The sequence below is a fragment of the Meles meles genome, chromosome 10 (assembly GCF_922984935.1).
Source record: "Meles meles chromosome 10, mMelMel3.1 paternal haplotype, whole genome shotgun sequence".
Taxonomy (NCBI): domain Eukaryota; kingdom Metazoa; phylum Chordata; class Mammalia; order Carnivora; family Mustelidae; genus Meles; species Meles meles.
In genome coordinates this window covers 92,989,173-93,016,757 of record NC_060075.1, presented here as the reverse complement: position 1 = coordinate 93,016,757, position 27,585 = coordinate 92,989,173, and the positions used below count along the sequence as shown (strand labels likewise).

The window sequence follows — 27,585 nt, the reverse complement described above, 5'->3', positions numbered from 1 at the left end:
GGTCATGATCTCAGGGTCCTGGGATCAAGACCCCTATCAGGGTCTCTGCTCAATAGGGAGCCTGCTTCCCCCTCTCTCACTGCTTGCCTCTCTGCCTACTTGTGATCTCTCTCTCTGTCAAATAAATAAATAAAAATCTTTTTTAAAAATCAGAAATCAAGGAAAATAGAATTCCAGTACTCAGAGGTGGTCATGGGATCCATATTTGTAACTAAAATGTTAACTTGATAGATTCCCATTCAAACAAGTGACTGTATTGTGTAAAAATATTCCATGTTTTGGGGCGCCTGGGTGGCTCAGTGGTTTAAGCCGCTGCCTTCGGCTCGGGTCTTGATCTCAGGGTCCTGGGATCGAGTCCCACATCCTCGGGCTCTCCGCTCGGCGGGGAGCCTGCTTCCCTCTCACTCTCTCTGCCTGCCTCTCTGCCTACTTGTGATCTCTCTCTGTCAAATAAATAAATAAAATCTTTAAAAAAAAAAATATTCCATGTTTTGAATCAAGCCTTTTCACTTAATAGCTGTGACTTTGGGCAAGTTACATAACCTCTATAACCTCTTTTTGCATGGAAATTAAGAAGATAAGCACCTCATAATCCACTGTGGATGAAAGGCCATAGTAGGCACTAATTCTATGGAAATCTTTCCTTCTGTTTACTGTATGCTGGGTTGGGGCACCTGGGTGGCTCAGTGGGTTAAAACCTCTGCCTTTGGCTCAGGTCATGATCCCAGGGTCCTGGGATCGAGCCCCACATCGGGCTCTCTGCTCCTCGGGGAGCCTGCTTCCTCCTCTCTCTCTGCCTGCCTCTCTGCCTAGTTGTGATTTCTCTCTGTCAAATAAATAAAATATTTGAAAAAAAGATGCTTACAATACTGTATGCTGGGTGTCTCAAACCACACAATATATTTGTGTTTCTCTAATAATGTTTTGTTATTCCATTTTCTCCCACAGTTAAAAGTCCTGATGAAAACATTTCCCCCAAGCCTACAATTTTCTTTCCTTCAATTGCCGAAATAAAACTCTGTAAGGCTGGAACATATCTTTGTCTTCTTGAAGATTTTTTCCCTGATGTTTTCAAGATAGATTGGAAAGAAAAGGATGGCAAAACAATTCTAAAATCCCAGCAGGGAGACACCATGAAGACTAACGACACATACATGAGGTTCAGCTGGCTGACCGTGACTGGAGCATCAATGGATAAAGAACACAAATGTATCATCAAACACAAGCAGGATAAGGGAAAGGTTGATCAAGAGATTCTTTTTCCTTCAATAAACAAAGGTATGTACATATAAACATGAACGCAGCCTCCCAGAACCCTTAGTTTCAAAGGGAAAACTCAACCTTTTCTGTCAAGTATTAATGAAAACAAGCAATTAGAAATTTTTTTCTTTAATGCTGTTGCCATTAATGGTAGCATAAATACGTTGCTTTTTACTCATAGAAGTCAAATAGTATAGGTTTTGTGGGTGCCTGGGTGACTCAGTTGGTTGAGTGTCTGATTCTTCATTCAGCTCAGGTCATTCAGGGTTATGAGATGGAACCCAGTTTTGGGCTCCATTCTCAGCACTTAGTCTGCTTGAGTGTCTGTCCCTCTGCCCCATCTTCCAAGTGCAAGCTCTCTCTCTCTCAAAATAAATAAATAAATATTTTTTTAATTAAAAAAAAAAAATACTATGGGCTTTTGGATGCCTGGGTGGGTCAGTTGGTTAAACATCTGCCTTCAGTTCAGGTCATGAGCCCAGGGTTCTGGGACTGAGTCCAGCACCAGACTTCCTGCTTAACAGGGAGCCTGCTTCTCCTTCTGCCTGCTGTCCCTCTGCTTGTGCACACACTCTCTCTCTCTCTGTCTGACAAATAAATAAATAAAATCCTAAAAAATAATAAAAATAAAAAACACTATGGGCTTTGGAACATACAGAGAAGAAGAAAAAGGATAATTCATTTAGCCTTTCTCACCTCAGTTCTATCATCCAAATATTAATGTCACAGTGATATTCTTTATAGTCATTTCATGGGTTAAATGAAATAATTCATGGGGAAACAGCTAGCAACCTCACACACAGGAAATGTCCAGGGAGTTGGCTTTTGATGACTTTACTTGATCAGGAAATAAGAACAATTATACAGCTTTCAAGAATCTTCTACTCAGCAAAGTCCTTCTCACTTCATTCTTTCCTCTACTCAAAGTATAACCCATAAACAAGAGCTATAGGGGTCAAAATGCTGTCCATTTAAAGGAACCAGATTGTGGCTCAACAACAACAACAAAAAAAAAATAGTAATTTAGCTGCTAAGGTAGATAATAGTATGATCTTGGGTTTTTCAGAATTTTATTTTATATACCACCATAAAGTAAAATTTGGTAAGTAGAGATGGGTGAGGTTAATGTGTACATTCTTCCATTCTTCACAATAAACGTATTGCTTACCATGAGTAAAAGTGACTCAGCAAACATCTATTGCAATCCTAGTGTGTGTCAGTTCTGAAAGGGATGCAGGATGAACTACTGTCCCAAGGAGGATGGCTACAATAGATACTTCTTTTCCTAATCACTCAGGGTCACTTATGATTCAGGCATGGTATCCCAAAAGACCCCCATTGGTGTAGACACTGGTCATATTTAGACAGTGTGGACAGACAACAGAATGTGCCCAGTTCCCACAGTGATTCAGTAACTCACTAGACTCAGAAGTCAAGTCCTGACATTAACATCACAGACCAAGGCCACAGAGGGCCCATAAGAAAGAATCAGTTTGTACTTTTCCCTGTGGTTCACAGGAACTTTTTAAGCAATGGGGAAAGAGTACATAACAAATAACTGTGAAGAGCTTTGCTATATACAAGCTTGAATTTCTGAAGTAAGACTGTCTTCTTGGGAGTCTTGAAAGACCCAAAATAGCAACACTTAGCTTATGGCCCCAAGTTAGTAAAGCAAGTCTTAATACTTAATCCAAGTGCAATCTCAACGCCTCAAAAGAGTAACCTTTAACCAGTCAATATGGAAATTCCCTGTTCAGCCCCAGAAAGTTTCCTGATTGACCCACTCTTTTCCCTTGGGAGGGTGACTGCCTAAAACAATGGATTCTTTGATAAGAATTTCCTTTTTTCCACTCCTTATTGTTAAAACCTTTTCCCTTCCTGTAGTCTTTCGGAGCTCCCCTCTATTTGATAATGGGTTGCTGTGTGATTCATTAATTGATTGTTAATAGCACCATTAGATCTTTAACATTTACTTGGTTGAATTCTATTTTTTAACAGATTTGCTGCCAGTACTGGAATATGAAGTGGATTCTGAGGGACATTCAGAGACAAAGCAAAACAAAGAGGTGTTAACTGTGAGCCCTTTGAGTTCAGGATCTTCCTCACTTATTCCAAAGGCTGTGGGTGAGTTCTTTGGTTCTAAGCTACACTCTCTTTGTGTTTGAACTCCTTATCTAATTGACTTTGCTTTACAGGGCAGGTCAACCTGGACTGGCAGAGTGGTATGCCACTGTTAAGTTGAGCTATAAGATTTAGAGCCCCATTATTTGCATTATTTGCACAGAGACAAATGAAGGGACAAAAGGTCCTGCCGGAGCGAAGTCCCTAACGATCTAGATCAAATTCCCTAGGTGGAAACTTCAGCAAGTTCCTAGGAGAATTGTTGGTGATGCACAGAGTCTTCTTGTGGCCAGAGCTCAGTAACATCTCTTACTTCCCATACATTATGTGCACATAATTTTCTGTCTTCATTTGTGTAGATAAAGCTACTGGTAACAGGGAAAGGTGCAAAAAGCCACAAAAAAATGGCAGGCAGGAGTCAAGCATTTAGAGGCTGTAAGAGCATTTGCTACCTCAAGAACACTTCCTTGACAGTATGAGTTGGTCACAAAATAGGTTGGATCAGCACCAGGTCACCCATTAACCTCAAGAAACTTCTGTGCAAGGAACTAACATGTAAAACACACACAATCCCCAATTCCAGGACACATCCCTTTTAGGTGTTTGGTTCTGAGAAGCCCATGTCTTAGCTAATGGGATCCTTGCATTCTAAACAGTCAAGCACACCATTTTCTGATATAGGTGTTTATTTTTTACCTAAGAACTATATTCCCAGATCACATACACCTTGTAAAATTGCAAATCAAGTCTGTTGTGTGTCTTTGGGAACTGGCTTGGTAACCATCAGGTTGAAGGCCCCAAAATAATGCCAGAGAGAAATTTGGGTTCTAACTCACTTGTGGCCAGATACAGCTGGACTGGGGTGTGGGTTAACTCCATTTGAGGCTAATGTCCTACAAAATTACTGCCAGGCCTCAGGGCAATGACCACCTAAAAATACAATGGCCATATGGGGGAACTCTCCTACTAGATAAGATCATTAAGAAGTGCACTTAAAAGAAAGGGTTCTTCAATTAAACAGAAGCCTTTATGGTTAAACATTCCAAGGTCCTTTCATTTAAAGACTCGTTGCAAAACACTAATGAAAAATTAATAATGGAAGAAGTACCTAAAACTGAAGACTATAAGATTGTTCCACTTTTTGCTCCTTAGAGCACTCATTGTAGCCTGAATTGATTTTCCACTCTGAAAAAACGACAGCCATGAACAGAGGACTACCAAATTCATGGCATTACAGACACCCTCATATCTACCTTCGCAGGATGGCACCCAAATGACCTCCTCCCAGAGTTGGTGAAACTGGCTGGTTTCTGGCAAACTGGCACATTATTCCCTTAAACAGCAAGTGGGAATTCTGATAAATTCCAGGACCTGCAGAAGCAGTCCTGAAATAACTGGCAGAACCCAGGAATGGGTGGAAACCCTTAGTAGGATCAGCACCTTCTGAATCTCTGTCCACAGTACTTGGTCCAGAGAGGATGATAAAATTTAACATTGTCTCATCCTTTTCAAATATAGACCCATTGCTATTGATCCCTTCTCTCGCAGAGATAGCTATTGCCTTCTTGCTGGTGGCAACCTGCCTGACTACTCTCAGCTTTCTGCCTGCCTGGGTTGTGAGTCTGGTTGGTTCCTTCCTTTAGTCTCACCGTGAGTGACTCTGGATCTTGGGAGGTAGGACCCTTTGAATCTTCTTTGGGGACTCTGGGAACACAGAGGATATTATTCCACATACCAGAGATCCTTAAAATTAAAACTATACACCCAAAGGGAAGGAAGCAAATTGCTGCAATAAACATTGGGGTACAGATGGCCTTTCTTTTCACTACACCTGTATCTTTGGGGTAAATACCCAGCAGTGCAATTGCAGGGTCATAGGGAAGCTCTCTTCTTAATTTCTTCAGGAATCTCCACACTGTTCTCCAAAGTGGCTGCACTAACTTGCATTCCCATCAACAGTGTAAGAGGGTTCCCCTTTCTCCACATCCTCTCCAACACACGTTGTTTCCTGTCTTGCTAATTTTGGCCATTCTAACTGGTGTCAGGTGGTATCTCAATGTGGTTTTAATTTGAACCTCCCTGATGGCTAGTGATGATGAACAGCAAAAAGGCCTTTTTAAAATACAAACTGCTGGGGTGCCTGGGTGGCTCAGTGGGTTAAAGCCTCTGCCTTGGCTCAGGTCATGATCCCAGGGTCCTGGGATGGAGTCCCACATCGGGATCTCTGCTCAGCAAGGAGGTTGCTTCTCCCTCTCCTTCTTGTCCCTGCTCCTGTGCTCTTTCTCTCTCAAAAAAATAAATAGCATCTTTATTTAAAAAAAACAAAGAAGGTAAACTCAGGGCACAATCTCATTATGAAAGAATATTGAAAAGGTTTGTACAAAGGGGATCTTAGAAGGGGATTTACTAAGATTGGAATAAAAGATTTTCATATGAAAAGTAAGCGAATGCAACATTAGAATTTAGTTTTCTCTCTGCTAAAAGGACACATGGTTTTTGGGCTTTGTTTGTTTTCTTTGGCATTTTGGTCTGCTCATTTAAATCTTTTGACCAAGAACATTCCAAAGGATTTGTTAAACTAGTTTGCTTATTTTGTGTGTCAGATTACATGGGAAGTATTGTCATCTTTATGCTGTGTTTGTAAGATTGTGGTATATGTGACTTATCTCCACTCTGGTTCTACAAAAATGGCCCCTCACTGCCAGACTTGGGCTTTCCTGATGTCCTTGTAACATGGCACCAATCTGCTTCTGAATCAGAGAAATTAAAGAGGGTATATATGGCAGTGTATTAAAGAAAGACTCAGGACTAAGGGAAAACCATGAAAGTCACTTTGTTCTTCCAAGCTCCCTGACAAACCCCATTTCTCTTGATTTTTGTTTTTTGTTTTTATTTCTCTATCCACCATAGGGCATTTAAAATGACTCAAATTATAAGTCAGTGGGGAGACTTCATAATAGCACAAAATGGTTTTCCATCAATGTTCATAATCCTGGAAAAATTATTTCTCCAGAGGCTTCTTGCCTTGTCTCTCTGGACCCTTAGAACACTTGAGCTGGAATTCATTCCCCTGCCACTTAGTGTGGGTTGTCAATATGCCATTGTCATTGTTTGCATATTTTCTGGGTGGGTTTAAGTCTTTCTCTGCCAAGATGCTGATGCTCTCTCTCATTGTGCCAAAGACACTGTTAAAAATGGTTTTCTCCCTTGGGGCACACTTTCTGTGATCTCCAGTGACCAAGGCCCCTACTTTACTGGGTAAATCATAAGAACCTTTAGGGAAACCTTACAAATTTCTTGGAAATGTCTCAGTGTATAATCTTCTGCTGATCCTTTGTGTGGTCTGCTGGTATGACAAGCCAGTCTCCACTGTCTGATGCTCAAGCCTGTCATCACCAGGTTATGGAAGACTTCCTATATCTTAATTAAAAGGATCCTCTCAGTCACAGGTATTTAGGTATTTTAGACACAACATTAGAGGAAGATAGCCCCCAAACCCCAGTAGAAGAGGGACCTTACCTAGTGTTCCTGCTGTAAAACTAAAAGGTATTGAACCTCAGGTGCACATTCCACAGCTATGGAAGTCTCCATCTGACACCTGTTCCTGCCCAGACCCTGGAGATTTTGAATCAAATTGAGGGAAAGAGAAGTAGCTGACATAGAAATAGACTGCTTTCACCAAAACAAGGATTCAAGACTCCATACTTTAACTAAATACGAAATCATTTCTCCCTCTTTTCTTTTCCTTTACTCTGGTAATGGCCTGTCTCTCCCACATCATTGCCAAGCGGGTTAACCTCTGGAATTAAGAGCAATATTTTATTTCAGGCTAGCAGATAATCTAACCTTAATCCTAAATTTTCTCAGGGTAAATAAGACATCTCATTGTTTGACATCCCTAAAGTTACATCCAGATTTAGTAGGGACTACCATGAAACCTCCAGTATTTACTCTTGTGACTGGCCCTAATTCCCTGGTGAGAGATAACTGTAAATGAGGTATGATCAAGACATTTTCCCTCCATTCTTGAAATTGTTGCAGAATCCCTTGCTAAAGTGATGGCTCCCAAAAAAAATCCTTAGACTCTGGCCAAAGCAGTTCTTCAAAATGAGATAGCCCTTGTTTATGGCTGAGCAAGGCCGGATCTGTGCTGTAGGCAATACCACGTGCTATATCCAGATGAACACTATTGGGGACATTAATACCCAACAACATCAGATTACTGTGCAAACCATGTGGTTTAAGAGAGTGACTCCTTCAGCAGGGTCTTTCTTACTTACTTGATTTTAATTGCTTTGAGTCTTGGGGACCATGGCATCAAATAGCTCTTCAAACATGGGAAATTATCCTGTTCATAGGCATCGTTAACAATCTGCCTGATGTATTACATTCTCTCAAAAGCTTGACATGCAAATTCAAAGCCAGTAATCTCCAAGCAAATTATTTTTCTAAGACTGGAACGTCGCAAAAGAATGAAGAGAATGACCAACTCGAAAACTGTAAACCTGAAGTGGTAACCTGTGAATATCACAAGGGTTAAGTGAAAAGGTCAAAACCTGTTAATATCACCCAGAAGAACAACAAATACTGAGAACTTCAGAGCAGTTGCTGAAAGTGGTGTTAATGCCTTCAATTTAGAACCCATCTCTCAGTTAAACTGAGAGTCTGATCAAAAGGATCTGTTAAAAAGACTGTTAAAAAGGAAAACCACAGGCTCAAAATGCACGCCTTCAGCTGAAGGCCACAAATCAGTACACCAAGTCTTCATACCTACCCAGCTGCAGTTTTAACACCCAGAAGTGTAACCTGTAACCAGTAGACATGGGAATTTCCTGATCAGCACTAAGAACTTTGCTGACAAATCCTTCCATTACCTTAGCAGCGTGACCTTGCCTGAAAGTATGGATTCCTTGCTAATAATTTCTTTTTCACTCCCTCTCTATCTTGAAAAACTTCTTTCCTGTAGCTCTTTGGGGTTCTCCTCTACTTGATAGGATGTTGCCCGATTCGTGAACAGACTGATAAATGCAGCCTATTAGATTTTTAAAATTTCCTGGGTTGAGTTTTTCTTATTTCACAGATTCTTAGTTTGTCCAATGATCAAATTTGGGTTAAACATTTACCTTTGCTTCCACCTGAATTGTGAGGAAGAGCAAATGAGATTATGTCAGAAAATGCTTGCTGTTGAAAACAGAATATGGATGAATTTATTTGTATATTTATTATATTTACTTGTATCCTCTCCTAAAATTAACTAAAATGAGATTATACAGACAGCCCTAATTTTTAATTTCCACAACTGACGGAAAGGAAACAAGTGAACAATGCATAAATTTAATTCCACAATTGGGCTGAAGTATCCTCTTAGGTTTTGATTTTTCTAGTGATCAAAGAAAAGTAAAAAAATATAGTAAGTTCCATGGTGATGATTACGGTAAGAGAAAAGTTCTTGTTTATGATGTGTTTTACGTGGCACCTATTTCTTAAAGGAATATCTCCCAAGGTCTTCTCATAGCAACAAAATTAATGAAGACATTTCTGTTAACGCAATTCTACAGCAGATTTCTAGTGGTGGTTCTTGGAAGCTTGTGCTTTCTCTCTGACAAATAAATAAAATCTTTAAAAATAAATAAATAAAAAGAACATCTACTTTGCAACAGAAACTGTGCTAGGAGCTATGAACACAGAAGGAAACATCATAGTCTAAAACATTACCCTCCATTTGTAAGAAAAAAAGAGAGAAAAATGAATCATTCATGATTTGCAACATCTTTAGGTGCAGAAATGCAGTATATTAATTGATCTACTGAATCACGTAAAATCAGACCAACAGTTTCTGGAATTGTGGAGCTCATATTTGTAATGTCTCTCTTCTCTTTGCTGATCAGTTCTATCTGTCATCTATCTATCCTCTATCCACAACATAGAAACATCAAAAAAGGGATGTGAAAAAATAAATAACATTTGCTCTCATTTCTTTAGAGCTTGCTGCTATTAACTCCACAAAAGCTTCTCTGAATGATGAAAATGGTAAGTTGTGCTATATGTTTACTTTTATTTTATGCTGTAGCATTTTTTTCCTCCTGATCAATGTAACTGTTGAATTTCCCTGACTTCAGGGAGAAGCCTCAGAATGGCTGGATCTTGCAAGAAAGCTGAGTGACATTTTAAGTCAGTCCATCATTTCTCAGGAGTGCTCTTCACAAAGTAAATGGTGGTTTGGGTGTGAAAAGACTATAAATTAGGGATGCAGTGATGTGCTCTGAATTCCTTCAACAACAGACTTCTCTTACTTCTGTGGCCTTTGTTTCTACTGACTGAGGACATGCCATCATTTTGCTTTTATATTTTTAGGCCTCTGTTCTTGCTGGTGGTTAATAACATGAACTGACACTGAGAGCTTCTCAAACAGAGGTGTTGTGTTGGACTGTGAATGCATTTTGTTTAGTTCTCTTAATACTCACTGTGAAAGATTTTATTCCCACTTTATACATGAGCAGCCTAGAAAGTGTTTTTAAATGCCTTGTTGCCGGGATTGAAATCTGCATTCTCGTACTTACTACTTGGATGAAATTAGACAAATAGATTCTTCTCTGTGTTCTCTGTTTATTTGTAAAATGGGAATGAAGATAATGATCTCATAGGTTATAAAAATTAAATAAGATCCAGGCTTTACATGCAAACTTCTCAAAATAAGTGACATTTAGTTTGTACTTAATGGATATTGCCTCTTATTTTACTTAAAGACATGGTGGGGAGGAAGAAATGCTAAAATATATTTCTCGTCAATGCCTTTTTCCCCATTGGATTCATTCTTTATAAACACAACCTTACTTTTTAATACTTTGGAAAATTCCAGGTGAATTTCACAGATGTGTGACTGACGTGACCTACAAACTAGGTTCTGAGTTGTTTTGATGGTGGTGGTGGTGGTGATGTAGATGTTTACTGTCTGTGCTGGTGTGAGTGTGTCACTTGAACCTAAGTCATCAGAAATGCATACCGTCACCCCTCACCCATTAATAAGTCCTAGCCTTTCAAAGCAACACGTGAAATTAATGAAATGCTTCTTTTAGACACCCTGCAGCTGCAGCTCATGAACACATCTGCCTACTACACCTACCTCCTCCTCTACCTGAAGAGTGTGGTCTACTCCGTCATCACCGCCATCTGTCTGCTTGGGAGACCAACACTCTTTAGCAATGGGAAGAGTTCCTAACACATGGTGGCACAAGGTTCCATTTTTTCCCATTGGCTATTGTCCCTAAATGTCTCTTCTGAGGATCAAGTGGGGTTTTCTTTCTGAGACTGGGTTATTTCCATTCTCATGTGTCTTTTTCTACTGCATCATTATTGCAGAACCGATTTACGCACCACTGGGCAAACAGAAGCTTTCACTTTGCAGCTAGAACAAATTCTGCCATGACTCAGGGGTGGGGCCATGGGGTTTCAGCACTGCTCTCTCCTTAATGTCCACCAGCTCCTCAGCCACCCAGTCCCCATGCTTCTGAGTACAGCCAGCATGCAGTCTCTTGGACTTTTTAACCAGATGATTACCTGGAAGCTTTTTATTTTACATACCTTGAAACCACCATCCTTACTACCTGGAACTTGTACTGTTTTTTATAATGGGCACAATAAAAGCAATAAAAAAATCTACTTTGCTTCTGTGTTCTTTCATTTGGTGTGATCTAACTTAGAGTCCAAGGTAAGGGACAGTATGACAACTGAGCCATCCAGTTCAACATTGGTTGTAATAATGGTCAATTCCACATTTCTAATTCTTGCCCTGAGATAGTCCTTATGATGCCATCTTTGGGGCACTGGCCCCAGGGGAAACCACAGCCAGTGAAGGTGCCCAGCTTATTTCTCCTTCAAAGGTCAGTAGATTCAAATCATTTGGTTGAAGACAAGCTGTTGGCAACAGTATAACCTGTCGCATGACTGGCAGGTGTGCGTAGACCTGTCCCAATGTGTCACAGGTACCACGCTCCTGATGTCACAAGAACCCCATGAGAGCTGCACTAACACCAGAAAGGTAGGGTGAAGGAGGGGGATAAGTGCTTGACTCTGCACCCCAAGTGCCTGGATTTAAATCTTGGTGCTATTGTTCTCATTTGTCAAATGGAGTTACAGTGATTAGTCTCCTGTCATTGTGTAGTTGAGATGAGATAATTTTGTTGGGTACATGCAGGTCCTCAACAGCATTTGCGTCTACTGTTGGCAGCTCTAAGTTGGACATAATGGAAACACGCGCACACATACACGCACACATACACATACTACAAGTTGGACACTCATTTACATGTATGTGTATATTCTACAAATATTCCTTCCCCAACTGGACCTGGGCTGCCCTGGACTGGGAGATGCAGAGAGGGAAGAATGGTGGTGCAGGAAACAGTGTGGGTGGAAGGAGGGCACTTGCGTGGTGATGGTGTTTTATTTTCCCAGGGGTTTTTTGTTTTGTTTTGTTTTCTTTTTGTCTATGTGCTCTCAAATGTGGTTGATTTGTGGTACATACTTGAAGTCAAACCGGCCCCTACTGGATGGGGCTCTGTAAGCATTGGCTCGGGTGTTGTAAGATGAAATCAGGACAGTTAAACCACAGCCAACTAGCTTTTTATTCTACACATCCGGAAGCTGCAATCTTTGCTACCTGAATTTTGTACTGTTTTTCATAACAGGCATAATAAAAAACAATCAAAGGTCTATTTTTGCCTCCGTGTTCTTTCATTTGGTGCAATCTGAGAGTCCAAGGTGAGGGACAGCATGACAACTGAGCCTTCAAAGTCAGCACTGGTTGTAATGTTGGTCAACTCTACATTTCTAATTCTTCTCCTGAGATAGTCCTTATGATGTCTTCTTTGGGGTACCGGCCCCAAGGGAGCCACAGCCAGTGAAGGTGCCCAGGTGTTTCTTCTTCAAATATAAGCAGATTCACTCGTTTGGTTGAAGATGATCCGGTGGTGACAGTATAACCTGTCGCATGACTGGTGGGTGTGCTCAGACCTGTCCCAGTGTGTCACAGGCACCACGTTCCTGATCTCACAAGAACCCCCACGAGAGTGGCACTAACACTGGAAAGGTAGGGTTGGGGAAGGGTTGAGTGCTTGGACTCTGAACTCCACGTGCCTGGGTTTAAATCTTGGGTCTACAGTTATTTGAACTCTCTGTGCCATCACTTTCTAATTCATAAAATGAAAATAGTGTGTGCCCTGTTTCCTGGAGTTGTATGAATGAGGTGAGTTAATTATACTGGATACATGCAAGTCCTCAATGGCATTAGCATCTGCTGTTGGAAGATCTACTTTAGAAATAATAGCTAACACACCCACACATGCACACACACTAAATAGGACACCAATTTGTGTGTATGTGTATATTTCTACAAATGTGGATGTAAAGCAGAAGCTCAGTATGTAGAGGAGGTGAAAATATCAGTGACTGGGTATTTTTCTGTTTTCACTAATGAATGTATTTAATGTAAAAACTTTAATATATTAGAATTAACACCATGTCTCATTTAAAACTGGGAAGGTTTTTCGTGTTTATTTACAATCGGTTTTAGTTTCTGTGAAACACGTGCATTTGGACATCAAGTAGAAGACCCACCACATACAAAGAAGAGGAAACTTAATTTTGATCTCATTCTAGATTCTCAAGAATGTGATCAGACTTCTTTAGGACAAATGCCTGGCCTCTACTTAGAGATCTGAACCTGTTTCCACACGTGGAAAGCACAGAGACACAGAGGGGAAACTAACAAATGACCTGCAGCTCTGTGGGCTGATGTCACTGCTGGGGCTCCTAGGCAGTGTCTCCAGTGGCTTCCAACACCTTAGCACCTTCCTTCCCCAACTGGACCTGGGCTGCCTCAGACTGGGAGGTGCAGACAGGGGGAGAGTTGTGGTGCAGGAGACAGTGTGAGTGACAGGAGGGCCCTGGCGCAGTGATGATGTTCTATTTTCTCAGGGTATTTTTGTCCACAAGCTCTTTCAACTCTGTTGATTCATGGAAAATGCTTGAAGTCAAACTGGACCTGCTGTTTGGGGCTCTGCAAGCATTGGCTCAGGTGTTGTAAGATGAAATAAGAACAGTTAAACCACAGCCAACTAGCTCACTTCCTAAAGGCCACAGCTAATGGAAAGAACATATCCATTGCATGCATGCTCCTGCTGTCAAACATATTCTCAGGCTGTGGGTGAGGGTCCCTCCATTTTACACCAAGTTCTTTCCATTAGCTGCTACATGAATGGGGATCGTATGACCAGGACAGTTGAGATGCTGTTCCCTCAGTCCACTCTAATGACACTTTTCTGAAGGAAACAGCAGAGATTTCTTGTAGCACTAGGTGATCCCCGACATTCCACCAGGATCTGTGCTTTTCCGTGACAGGTGATTTACTAAGGCTCAGACTTTTGGTCTCATTTTGTCCGTGTAGGCAGGGTGACATGAGACGTCACAACAGCAGGTGCCTCTTTCCTCACAAGAACACAGAAATATGGAGGCCCTGAATTCACCTGTGTCATTGAATGTCATAGACTGGGTCATCTCAGTCCCTCTATATGAAGAAGTGACAGGAGAGTCAGACTGAGCAAGGCTCTGTAGAAGTCATGCACATCAGAGAAGTGTGCTGGGGGTGGAGCGGAGGAGGGTCCTCCCTGCTTGTGCTGTCCCTTTTCCCAGGGTCCAGCAAGCTAGTGTGTTGGCAAACTAAGTTTTGTCCCCCACAAAGTGCAACAGGCAAAGGCTGTCTCCCCATAGAAGGGACCCCTGAAATGTAGATGTTGGGCTCCCTCTAGTGGTTGGGCAGCCCAGAGATCATCCCACAGGACCTGGGCCTTGTCACTCATCTCCCAACTAGGATTCCAGCAACATGACACCTGCCTAGAGTGATGCCAACAATAACCTGACTGACAGCATGGAATCAGGGGACATAAGTTGTCAAGTTTTGTAAGTATTAACTGAGCTACAGAGTCAATATTTCTTGGCAAATCCTAGGGCATGCGTCCCCCCACACATACACATACACACACAGACAGTCCGTAACCAGAGTGAACCTCAAGGAAGAGGAGGCATTTTACATTCTGATACTCATTAAGTTTACAAGTGAAACTAAGTGCACTGTAGTCCCGGCTTCCCTTTTGTTGATTATCTTCTGTGCAGATGAGGAGCTGAGAAACCGCGGCAGAAGCACCGACTTCAGGGCTCACAGGCAGGACATGGGGGGTCCGGCCACAGTGTAGGTAGCCTGGCTCTGCTGCACACTGTAGCCTCTGCAAGCCAGCCTCCCCTTTGCTGCACGTAAAGCACACGGAGAACCTCGACTCTGAGGGAGACACTTCATGGACACCAGGTATGAACAGAGACCCTCAGCTTCCTCATAATCAGACAGGAGCCCATTACCTCCTCAAACAATGGGATGCTCTGTGGGAGCCATCAGGTCAGTAAAAAATTCACTATCAGATAACAGAGCATGGGCTGCGTTCATGGAGAACGTGTCTGTGTATATCCCGGGACCAGCCACCCTGGAATCAGATTCCTGGGGAAATGCTTACTCCCAGCATGCAGAGCCCCTGAGCTGTCAGGGACAGCGTTGCTGGTGACAGACAGTTTGGTCAGCAGCACGAGTGTCTGTCACTGTCAGTGGATGAATGACTGCAGTGACTGCACCCAGTGGTACCAGGAGCAGCACCGAGGACCAGTGAACTGGAGAACAGACAGATGGACAGACATGGATTGACAGGAATGCTGTGCCTTTATATAAATGTAAATATGCACGCTCACTAAGCAAATCCCTATAGTTTTCACAGGTACATATGACACCAAGCATATCAGTCAATCCTCTCATTTGAGGCTGGGGAAATTGGAGCCTGCAAGGATGAGCCACTGGCCTAAAACTAACAAGCACACTGAATATACAACCGGAGAAACTGGTTTCCTGTCTAGTATTTCTGGGCTCCTCCACTCACTAAGCTGATCCTTGCTGTAATAGACTTTCCTTACCTGGGCTCCAATACAGAGAACTATAAGGTATATTTCATACCTGCAATGACCAGCAGGGGGAGGAAGAAGTCAGTGTGAAAAGCAAAATACCAAAGTTTTAAGCAGGAAGCTTATTATTGAAAAGAAGTGGAAATTGGAACAAGATACAATGTGTGTTCAAAGCAACAGCTCAGTGAGGACAGAAACTAATCCCTGAATCATAAACTTCCCAGCAGGTTATGTAGGCCACAGCCTGCTAGAGTCTGGCCGACTTGAAGTTCTTGGTGTGCTTTGTCTTAGCTGGGCAATCTCAAGTAAGTTACTCAACCTCCCTAAGCCTCAGTCTCATCTGCAGAATGGAATGAATAACATCTGCTTTATGCTTTCAGGGAAGGAATCAATACATACAATGTTTGACATTCGATAAAGTATATTTGTTATTATTTAATGGATAATTTCTGTTATAACCTATACAAATTTAGTTTGCCACAAAAGGCAAGCAACTATTAATTCACCAGTGCTAGAAGAATTGCTACTACATTCTGAGGTCCAGAACTGTTACCTAAATGACTGCTCTTCAAGAACAGCTTAAACTCCTTACTCCTTGACATATGAGAGAGATTCTTGAATTCTGCAACCTTGCTGAAATTTTCCTCATGACCCCTTACTCTTAAAGCTTGAAAGAAATTCTCCCCCGCTATATATTGAATATAGAATTCATATATATTGAATTCTATATATATGGAATGGATGATGTCACAGGTTTTGGACTTTGTTAGACTTGGGTTTGAACCAAGTCTCCATTACTTACCTGAGTCTGAGCAGGTGAAATATTTTAAGATTCCAATTAGCTGATCTGTGAAATGTGGTTGTTATAACTACCTTGACATGTTATTACAAGGAACAAATGGTTATAAGAATCACATTGTACTTCACACTGGCTGATTATTTATTTACAAAGCTACTAGCTTTGCCCAATCCCAGGCCCATGGTGGATGGTGTCTGTAGAGTGAGTATTATTATTCCCATTTACAGGGACTTTCCCAAGGACACAGATCCTCCAAGTGACAGGGTTTGTACTGGAGTTGTCATTCTGTTCTTCTCCCAGAGTTAGGAGGTATCATTCAGACTCCCCCAAGAGTCCCATTTCGCAGCTCCAAACTGGGAAGGACGTGTCCCCTCAGTGCACCATTGATCAGATGACATCGTTGACTGTGGAGAGAGCTTGGCTCCCAGGCTGGGCCCCATGACTGGACCATTCCCAAGGCCAGCAAGTCTGGAAGGCTGGCAGGCACATGGAGTCAGTGTGAACCCACTGTTCCTTGCAGACCATGAGCACCCGGCAGCCTCAGAGCCTATGGGAAATGCAGGCATTTGGGAAGCTTTGGCTGGGGGTTCTGGGCTCTCCTGGACTCTTCTGGAAATTGTGCTGGCACAGCCCTGCCATAACACTAGCAGGAGATGAGGCTGCTTTCTGGGAAGTTGGGGGGTGGCACCGAGGAACACAGGGCCCAGGATGAGGAACTGGGCCCTGGTCTGGCTTCCTCTCTCCTCCACTGTCAACTCCTATTTCAGTCCAGTGTGTTGAGTCGTGATTTGCATAAAGCCACGTTTCTGTCTCAGCCTAGACTGACTGCATGAAAATTCTGTTCACCAACAGTTCCTTCTCATCTTCTATGCAAGAACACACACTGTTATTCAGTTCTACTGACATCCTTTAAAGAAGCTTCTAAAACATACACATGATATAATATCTCGTGCATATATATTAAACATCTAGCATCTTCCAGGCTGTTCTTCTAGTGCTCACCATACAGAGGTATGTGCCCTCACAAAGGTCATTTAGAATATTATTGACCTGTCTCACAGTGTTCAGAAAAAAACACAGAAAGAGACCCATTTAGAGGCCATGAAATCATAGGACATTCTATTAATTTACGATAAATAGACTGTTTCTCATTCCATTACTTGGTAGCACCTCATGGCCAGCTGAAATAAAAATATAAGGACTAGTGTGTATATGATGAACTGTCCCCTAGGGCAGCAATGCTGGTGACAATTCTTCTATCATTGCCATCATCATTCTGATGTCTTGGTGTGGCAGGTGCGATTGTCAGGAGAAGGTGAGGAAGGAATGTATATTTGTGAGCTTAGACCTATCCTGCCACCATAATGAGCACATACCCACAGGCCTAGTCCCACAGGCCACAGGAGACCCCACAAGAGGACCTGAGAGAAGAAAAGGACAATGGATGGTAAAAGCTCATACGAAGAGAGCACTGAGAACAGCAGTGGTCATCAGAAGACAGAGAAATGACCCAGATGGAATGACACAGAATTTAAAGTAGCTACTGTGACCACAGACAGAGAGGTAGATCTAGAGAGACAGCCAAAAGATGAAGGAACTAGGGAGTAAAGATGGGCAGACAGACGCTGGGAGACAGGAGTACAGAGACAGATGAGAGACATAGAGAGAGGCACATAGAGAGAAAGAGAGAGATCAGGAGGGGACAGTGGAGAGAGAAAGAGAAAGAAAGCAGGAGGGGGACACCCAGCTAGAATGGCAGACGGAGAGAGAATGGCACAGACGGACAGATAGACAGGACAGGAGACAAAGAGCGAGCATGGGCGCAGCCATGGGGACAGAGGGAGGTGAGAAGGGGGGTAGCGGTGGGGGCAGGGACACAGAAGGGCAGTGGGAGCAGCACCGGTACCAGTGAGGGAGCTGGGGACCCCCTGGGACATGTGTCTGGATCCAGTGTCTCATTAGGACATGCATGGGGGCGATTTCCTAATTCTAAATTCTCTGATTCTTCCCACTTCGTGGTGGTAATAATTCCATAGAGAAGAGCTATCATGCCTAAGCTCTGTGCAGCCTGAAACACAGTCTGTATGGAAGCGGGCAGATGAGTGGTTGATTCTTTTACTATTGTGTTATTTCTGTTTTCAGTCGTTTCTCATCTGGGCCCTGGTACTTGGAGTAAAAATGGTACCTGATGCCACAACATAGACGCGAGGAGTGCTCACTTCTGGATTGCTATTGCTTTCTCTTTTTTTCAGTAGATACCCGCTAAAGGAGTAATTTTTAGGGTAAATGGATTCAAGTTCTAGATTATTGTATTTTACTAAACCCTAAAATTTGCATATTTGCATTTTGCCTTGCCCTGAAATCTTGGTGCCTAACACTATCAACATAAATTTATAAAAATACAAATATATACAACATTAAAGTCATCACAAACAACACTAGGTCCAGAGGAAATTTAAGATTTTTTCATTTTCAGGGTGCCTGGTGGCTCAGAGGATTAAGCCTCTGCCTTCAGCTCAAGGTCATGGTCTCAGGGTCCTGGGATCAAGCCCAGCTTCGGGCTCTCTGCTCAGCAGGGAACCTGCTTCCCCCCCTCTCTCTCTGCCTGACTCTCTGCCTACTTGTGATCTCTCTTTCTGTGTCAAATAAATAAATTTTTAAAATCTTAAAAAAAAAAAAAGATTTTTTCATTTTCTCTCTGTCTCTCTCCCCACATGGTCTCTCGGGTCCCCTGTGCAGCATGAATAACATCTGGTGCCAACAGTTGTCCTCCTTTCTGTGCTGGAGCTTTATGGTTTCTTTACCATTCTGGTGGAGCTTTCTTTTGTTATTTGTTTAAGAATTATCCTTTTGATCTAGTTTGATGACAGTTTCATATTTTTTTTAACTTTGAAACCATGAGTCTTCTGTCCCAGCAAGGATTTCCAGGACTGCAGGACGTTGAGCTTTCCTGGGAGAGTCTGCTCTCAGAGCTGTTCCTGGGGCAGCTTCCTGTCTCCAGCACATGGGGTCCCTGAGCAAAGGACGGTCACCCTGAATCCCTGCCCTTCCTCAGCTCCCAGCTTCTGTGAAGACACTTGTTATTTGTACTTTTCCTACAGTCATTCTAACAGGTCTGAGATGACTTCTCATCATGAATCTGATTTATATTTTCTCTGAATTTCAGATAAATAAGAAATAATTTCATAGTTTATGTCCCAATATTGCATTGTACTTTGCACTTTCTTTTTCCCATTAAATCTGTCAACTCTGTGTGAGGCTGCCTTTTTCCTTGAAGAGGAACAAACTGCCAAAGTAATTCGCTATACTAATTTAAGAACTAATATTATCTCTCTCGAACTGATTTGCTATGTGTGTATGCACACGCACACACACACACAAACATGCATCCATTTACTTTAGAAGAGTGTCAAATGTAGACCAACATAAGTGATTCTAATTTCTTTTAATAAAGCCTATTCAATGATTAACAGATTGCTGAGCTATTTAAAGGAGTCCATTGTGAGGAATGTCCAATGAGCCTGACTGTCATCATCTGTTGATTGAGAGTACTAATGTGCTTCACAGAAGTGTATTATTTTCAGGAGTTAAATAAATAAGGTTAGGTGGTGGGTGTTCTGCACGTAGTGACTGAGCTTGAAAGGCCAGGTCCACGCAAGGAGAGGTGCACACAGCAGAGAGGAGGGGGTGGGGGTTCTAAACCCACCTCAGCTGCTCACTGTCCTGTCATACTGAATGAGTCACCTGCAGTTGGGAGGATTAATGAGGCTTCTGGAATGGGGACTTTCCTTTTCATCTCAAGTGTCTAAGCTTCTCTGATACAGTGAAGTGTGAAAGTGCAGGATACTACCTATGACTTGGTTTTATTTTTTATTTGTTTATTTCTTCCTAGTCTGTACATCTATTAGTTTTTGCACTAACTTGGACCTCCTGTCCTATATATATAGAATATATACAGAAATAAGATAGCACTATATTCACTGCTTTCTTGTAAAGCTAGTCAACTTCTTGAAAAGAAATAAAAAAAGAAAAGAAAATCTGTGCTACTGATTCTCCAGGCCCAGACAGGAAAAACCCTGGTGTTGTATGTAGGGAAGAAGAAAAAGCTCTCGGAGGAGGTCTAAGCTGAATTAAATCCATTTTCAATTGAAATGTCAAGTTCTATATACAACTTAGTCACATTGGTAAACATGATTAATGAAAGTTAAGTCTAAATGAACTGAAGGAAATTGGCTCCTCAATCCCTCTAACTCCTCCTCTATCTCCTTGAGCTTCTGTTTTTGCAGTGGGAGAATTATAATTTAGACATGCCTTCTTTTGACAGAATTCAACTAACACTTCCAACCTCTGTTGAATGCTGGGTCAAGGCTAAGACCTCCAGCATGTGCAGGAAGGGGTGGGGGACGAGGGGCAGAAACTTATCTTCCCTGTTTAGGGGATATTCCTTCATTTGTCTCCCGCACTGTCCTGATACGACTGAACCCTCTTGTTGCACCCTCTCAGTCCCTGACCCCACAGAGGAGTGACTCCGAGGCCTGACTATTACAGTTTGGTTAGAGAGAAGTTAGCTAATGTGAAGAAATTAGCTAGTATGAAGACACTGTAACGAGAAGTCAGCTCAAGTCGATGTAAATCTCTGTTTTCAACATGGTTATATTGTGCCTTGTGTTACAGACTGAGAGGACAGTGGCCTTTTGCATGGAGCAACCAACCCCTGTGTGGAGGGAACAACAAGTCCATATTTGGAGTCGCTTCCTCTACCTGCCCTTCTCCTTGTGGATTAGGTGAGCTTCACCAAGACACTTGGCCAAACATACAAAATGAAAATCACCCAGAAGCCAACCAGCTCTCCTGTCGTAAGTAAATGTTCGCTAATTAAAAGGTTGTTTAAATGGCTAATTCATAGAAAAACTGAAAGAGTCTTATTCGAATACAGTGGTGACTCCATTAATGTCTGTTGACGTGAGACTGACATTTTGACTTTTAGAGAGGGGCTCATATTACCTCATGGGTGGGAGATTTTGCATAGATGGATGCTTGAAATATCCTGATGATTTGGGGTCAACTCATTTATTTCATTCCTAAGGTAGGTAAAACAAAATGACCTTGAATGATATCATCAACATTATATTATCAAATTAAGGCTGATTATGTCTAAGACCATCTTAAATATCACAATTTTCATAGATGTATTATCCATTACCAACTGCCCACACATACTAGTGTTTTGGAAAAATTGATGGCTGTTACCTCAGATTCCCCTTATAAAAATCACAGTTCTAAAAATGTGGGAAAATAACACTATACCAGTTACAAATTTCCAAGGCATCATCCTCATTGCATATTTTGATCTTTTAGTTAAGTCCAGCTAAGGGATCTTTTTTTTTAATTTATTTATTTTTTCAGCATAATAGTATTCATTGTTTTTGCACAACACCTAGTGCTCCATGCAAAACGTGCCCTCCCTATTACCCACCACCTGTTCCCCCAACCTCCCACCCCTGACCCTTCAAAACCCTCAGGTTGTTTTTCAGAGTCCATAGTCTCTTATGGTTAGCCTCCCCTTCCAATTTTTTTTTATAAACATATAATGTATTTTTATCCCCAGGGGTACAGGTCAGTGAATCGCCAGGTTTACACACTTCACAGCACTCACGATAGCACATACCCTCCCCAATGTCCATAACCCACTCCCCCTCTCCCAACCCCACCTCTCCCCAGCAATCCCAGTTTGCTTTGTGAGATTAAGAGGCATTTATGGTTTGTCTCCCTCCCAATCCCATCTTGTTTCATTTATTCTTCTCCTATCCCACTAACCCCCCATGTTGCTTCTCCATGTCCTCATATCAGGGAGATCATATGATAGTTGTCTTTCTCCGATTGACTTATGTCACTAAGCATGATACCCTCTAGTTCCATCCACATCATCGCAAATGGCAAGATTTCATTTCTTTTGTTGGCTGCATAGTATTCCATTGTGTATATATACCACCTCTTCTTTATCCGTTCATCTGTTGATGGACATCTAGGTTCTTTCCATAGTTTGGTTATTGTAGACATTGCTGCTATAAACATTTGGGTACACGTGCCCCTTCGGATCACTATGTTTGTATCTTTAGGGTAAATACCCAGTAGTGCAATTGCTGGGTCATAGGGTAGTTCTATTTTCAACATTTTGAGGAACCTCCATGCTGTTTTCCAGAGTGGTTGCACCAGCTTGCATTCCCACCAACAGTGGAGGACGGTTCCCCTTCTCCACATCCTCGCCAGCATCTGTCATTTCCTGACTTGTTAATTTTAGCCATTCTGACTGGTGTGAGGTGGTATCTCATTGTGGTTTTGATTTGTATTTCCCTGATGCCGAGTGACGTGGAGCACTTTTTCATGTGTCTGTTGGCCATCTGGATGTCTTCTTTGCAGAAATGTCTGTTCATGTCCTCTGCCCATTTCTTGATTGGATTGTTTGTTCTTTGGGTGTTGAGTTTGCTAAGTTCCTTATAGATTTTGGATACTAGCCCTTTATCTGATGTGTCGTTTGCAAATATCTTCTCCCATTATGTCAGTTGTCTTTTGGTTTTGTTAACTGTTTCCTTTGCTGTGCAAAAGCTTTTGATCTTGATGAAATCCCAATAGTTAATTTTTGCCCTTGCTTCCCTTGCCTTTGCCATTGTTCCTAGGAAGATGTTGCTGCGGCTGAGGTCGAAGAGGTTGCTGCCTGCTTTTTCCTCAAGGATTTTGATGGATTCCTTTCTCACATTGAGGTCCTTCATCCATTTGGAGTCTATTTTCGTGTGTGGTGTAAGGAAGTGGTCCAATTTCATTTTTCTGCATGTGGCTGTCCAATTTTCCCAGCACCATTTATTGAAGAGGCTGTCTTTTTTCCATTGGACATTCTTTCCTGCTTTGTCGAAGATTAGTTGACCATAGAGTTGAGGGTCGATTTCTGGGCTCTCTATTCTGTTCACTGATCTATGTGTCTGTTTTTGTGCCAGTACCATGCCGTCTTGATGATGACCAGCTAAGGGATCTTTATGTTGATCTATGATACTTCCTGCTAAAGCAAGATCACAAAACAGAGAAGATATTTGATTTTTATTTTTTTGTAGTCTTTTTCACTCCACTAGTAGGAAGGGTCCTGGGGTAGACTGTACAGAAAGGGAACTCTTCCAGGTGGGTGTGCACTGTAATCATTTAGCCATGGCTTCTTGAGTGACCAATCATTCTGTCCTGACCAGGCTCTCCTGGGCTGGGTGGCAGGTCTGGGACAACCCATATTTGCCCACAAATGCCAGACTTGTAAAGTTATTTAAAGTGCAAATAATGTAAAGTTATTTAAATATCTATTTCCTTCTGTGACAGGAACAGTTGAACACACCTAACACTGATCTGATCTGTTGCCATCAAAGTTTGCAGGTCTCCACTTTGACCTTGGAGGCATATCCTGGAGAGATAAGGTGGCCAGTTACAAGCAACCATCTGTCATTTTCTCTAGGCTAATAAGTTCATTCTCCGCCTGTTTATATTATGTGAGAACATTAAGAAATTATTTAATGGTTTCTCTGATATTTCTGAGGAAAGCTCTGTTTCATTCTCTCTCTCTCCCTTTCTCTCTCTTTCCATCTCTGTCTGTCTCTGTTTCTCTTTCTAGTTAGTAGCCAAAATGACACAACCAGAATTATCTATACCATAGTAGGAGAAAAGGTTAAATTCCCTTATGTACAGTACTCAACATTCCATCTGCTAACTTAGCCATACATCAGTACCAACAACAATGAATCAGGCTCTGGAGCATCTAGTAAATACTTGGTCTCTTATAAAATCTGCTCAGAGATAGTTAGAGGAAAACAGTAAGTTGGCAGTACTGAGAGGTCCTGTATCCTCCACTATGATTCTTTTTATTAAGTCCATGGAACACAAAAATTGAAGCCACATACAAATGGGTACAAAGTTTTAGAGGAGCCCGACAGTCAGCCCCAGGAACCACTCTGGTTCTGGACTCTCACCATTTCCACAGGACAATCTCTGCCCCAGTCCCAGCCTCAGCCTCAGCCCCCACCCTGTGCTCCCTGACAGGTACCTCAGTCCTAGAATCAAGGGGAAAAGAAGCAGACAGCCACCAGCTGTGCTGCAGGATGCCAGCCTTCCTACTGCAACTTCTCTTTGGCCTGATTGGCTCCTGTTGAGAGATTCTGTCTGGGGTTGTTGAGAACAGCCTGAATAAGTCAGGTTCTTTGTCCTGAGATTTCCAGAGAGTATTTATGGTTCCAGCTGCATAACAAGGGGCTTGAGATAATGGAGGGAGGGCATGTGATTACAATAATAAATGTGACTCCAGGTCCAGGTGTCAAGTCAAATGAGGAAGATGAATGCTAGTGCCACTGGAATAAAAGTGGCACCCAAACTAGGTGTCTCTGATGTCTGTGACCTTGCCAGGGTCTGCACACACCTTGTCTCTAGGGCAGCCTCCATACACATTTGCTGAACTGATGGGTGAATCAATGAATCTGAGGAAACATTATTGAGGAAACATTATAGAGGAAACTCTAGACATTTAGAGTATTCCCTTAATGAATCCTAAAATATGCATGTTAGAGTCTTGGGAGAAATATATACACAGACACATATGTATATACACACATACATACATACATATATATGTATATATACATATTATTATTACATAGTAGTATATTATATATTATGTCACTGTAAGGGCCTATTCAGCCGGAGTGGCCCCACCCCAGTTGAACTGCCATTTTGTTGTTTATGCAGTAAAACTTAAATTGACCCTGCCCCCCCCCCCAGGGGAACTTACTTAAAAGCAAGTCTGGGAAACCAGTCCCAGGTAACAAAGCCCAAATACAAGGGTGGGTCAGGTCAAGTGGAGACATTCAATCAGTGTGGGCACAAACTATCTCCTAGCTACCAAGGAGTATGGGCCCCGCCCTTGGGGTGCCTTTTGGGTGCCCATTCTGACTAAGGTGATAGGCTAGTTCAAATAGCTACTATGGGGTGAATTGTAGTTCAATTGGCCACCCATGTGTGACCCAGCATGACTGTGCAGCTTTCTCTGTGTGCTGCAACCTCATTGGCCACCTGTGTGTGGCAGGCTCAACCAGATAGCCTTTGCTCTATAAAAGTTAGTCTGTGAGGCAGGGAGGGGTCACGCTTTCTGTAAGAGGAAAGCCCCAGCCAGTGGGTTTGATTCTCCATGCTTGGCACGAAATAAAGCTTTGCTTGACCTTTGCTTTGTATCAGTCTCACTCCTTTAATCACGGACCCATTATTGGGGGACCCAACATTGGGGACCCAACATTATAATAAGTACATATGGAAGAAATTAAATGTCTGGTTTAAGAATGTGGGATCCAAAGCTAGTATAAATTACTGTTCTGCCACTTATTCACCTCAGACGTTTGATAAAATGATGAGGATGTCAAAGCCTCCATTTTCTCATCGGAAGGATTGGGACAATAATAAAAGCACCCACTTGGTAGGCTTTGTGAAGACTAAATGAGATAATGGACCCATAAGAGTGCTTTCAGTAGGGCACCTGGGTAGCTCAGTCAGTTGAGCATCTGCCTTTGGCTCAGGTAATGATCCCAGAATCCCAGAATTGAGCCCTATATCAGGCTCCCTGTTCAGTGGGGAATCTGCTTCTCCATCTGCACCTCACCCTGCTGGTGTGCCTTCTCTCTCTTTCTCTGAAGGAATAAATAAAATTACAAAAAAAAATGAATTTTAAGACTTACTATTAAGAGTCAATGATCAAGATATTTGGGTACTTGTGAATATGTAAATGCATAGATAAGAGGAGCAGAATCCAGAAACAAGACAACACATAAGTGGTTAATTAATTCTAACATGATGCCAAGGAAATCCAATTAACAAAGAATAGATAATTCAACAAATGATATTGGAACAACTGTTCATCTATGTGGGGAAAAAAAACTCAAACAATGCCAAACACTGTGTATACAAACTAAGTAAAAACGGATTCTAGGTGTAAAAGTATAACCAAAAAAAAAAAAAAAAAATCTTTGTAATTTTGAGTTAGGCAAAGATTGCTCATATATGACCCCAAAAGCAAGGTCATAGAAGAAATATTCAATAAACCAAACTTCCTCAAAGTTAGCATTTCTGCTCTTTGCAAGACTAAAAAAAGGAAAATGGGAAGTTTCAGGACAATGGAAGGAAAAGCCATAGATTAGAGGGAAATATTTTCAAAATACATATCAAAGAGGAGATTGGTATCCATAACACAGAAATATTATAACACAATAATATTTTTATTGTCCTATTAAAAGTGAGAAAGAGAAATAGTAGAATTTGGGTAGAAATCACCTAAAATTTATTTCTCTTCTGTTTTTGATAGAATTTTAATGTAAAGAAATTTTTTTTAATTTTTTAAAAATGGGAAAGAAGACCCACATGTTCTCAAACATATAGATAACAGAAAATAGTAGTGTTGCTGCCTTATAATAATATCCAAAAATGCAAGGCAAACTGAAATTTAAGGACTGAACTCATTAGAGAGCTGAGGTTACAGGGTACTTGACTTAATCAAACTCCGAATACAGAGAAGCACTTGCAGGGAGAAATAGAATGTGAGCATTTGTTCACATTGGACCAATGTTGTCAAACATGTTCAGCTGGTCATGAGATTAAAGTTGATTCTATTAATTAAATAATAAATACTGAGTATAGAACCATAAATAGAGTATTTGCCAGCACCATTCAAGCTTTTTCTCTAAGAACTCCACAAAATTCTCTCGGATAAGATCAAGGACAATCCAGAGAAAGCTTCCCTTGGTGCTGCAGGAGGGGAACAACAGCTACTACTAAATCCACCCAGACCTAATCTACCCCCATCACCACTGTAGGAAACAAGTGACTTCATCTGCAGAGGAAGGCAATGGTGGAATCCAACTATAGTTAAGGAAAGGCAAAGGAGGGGACCACAAAAATATTCCCTAGAAACATCTCCTCTATGTCCAAAATTAACATTTTTTAAGAGATTTTATTTATTTATTTGAAAGACAGAGAGATCACAAGTAGGCAGAGAGGCATGAAGAGAGAGAGGGGAAAGCAGTTCCATCTCAGTACCCTGAGACTATGACCTCAGCTGAAGGCAGAGGCTTAACACACTGAGCCACACAGGCACCCCAGTAACAAGTTTTCATCTGCAGAAGGATGGGTATCAAACCACAACCTGAAGTAGGTGGGTAACTCCTATTGCTTAGGGAGGGAGACAAGGATTTAAAATGTTCCACCTCTGGAAGAGAGGCAGAAAGACTTGTGAGGTCCATGTCCTTAACACCACCTCTCAATGCATCTTTTTAAAATTGAGACTTAATAAACATATCAAAGAATGTCTCCATTGCTGACCTTTAACCCCATGCTGGCAA

At 41.8% G+C, this 27,585-nt stretch overlaps 1 gene segment (V, D, J or C); it reads left to right on the top strand.

Moving 5' to 3' along the window:
* Positions 1-1,078: 1,078 nt before the first annotated feature.
* On the top strand, positions 1,079-11,019 carry LOC123952177. The segment is given in 4 exon segments: positions 1,079-1,278; positions 3,259-3,384; positions 9,364-9,411; positions 10,458-11,019. Coding segments are annotated over 4 exon segments (462 nt in total).
* Positions 11,020-27,585: the final 16,566 nt, after the last annotated feature.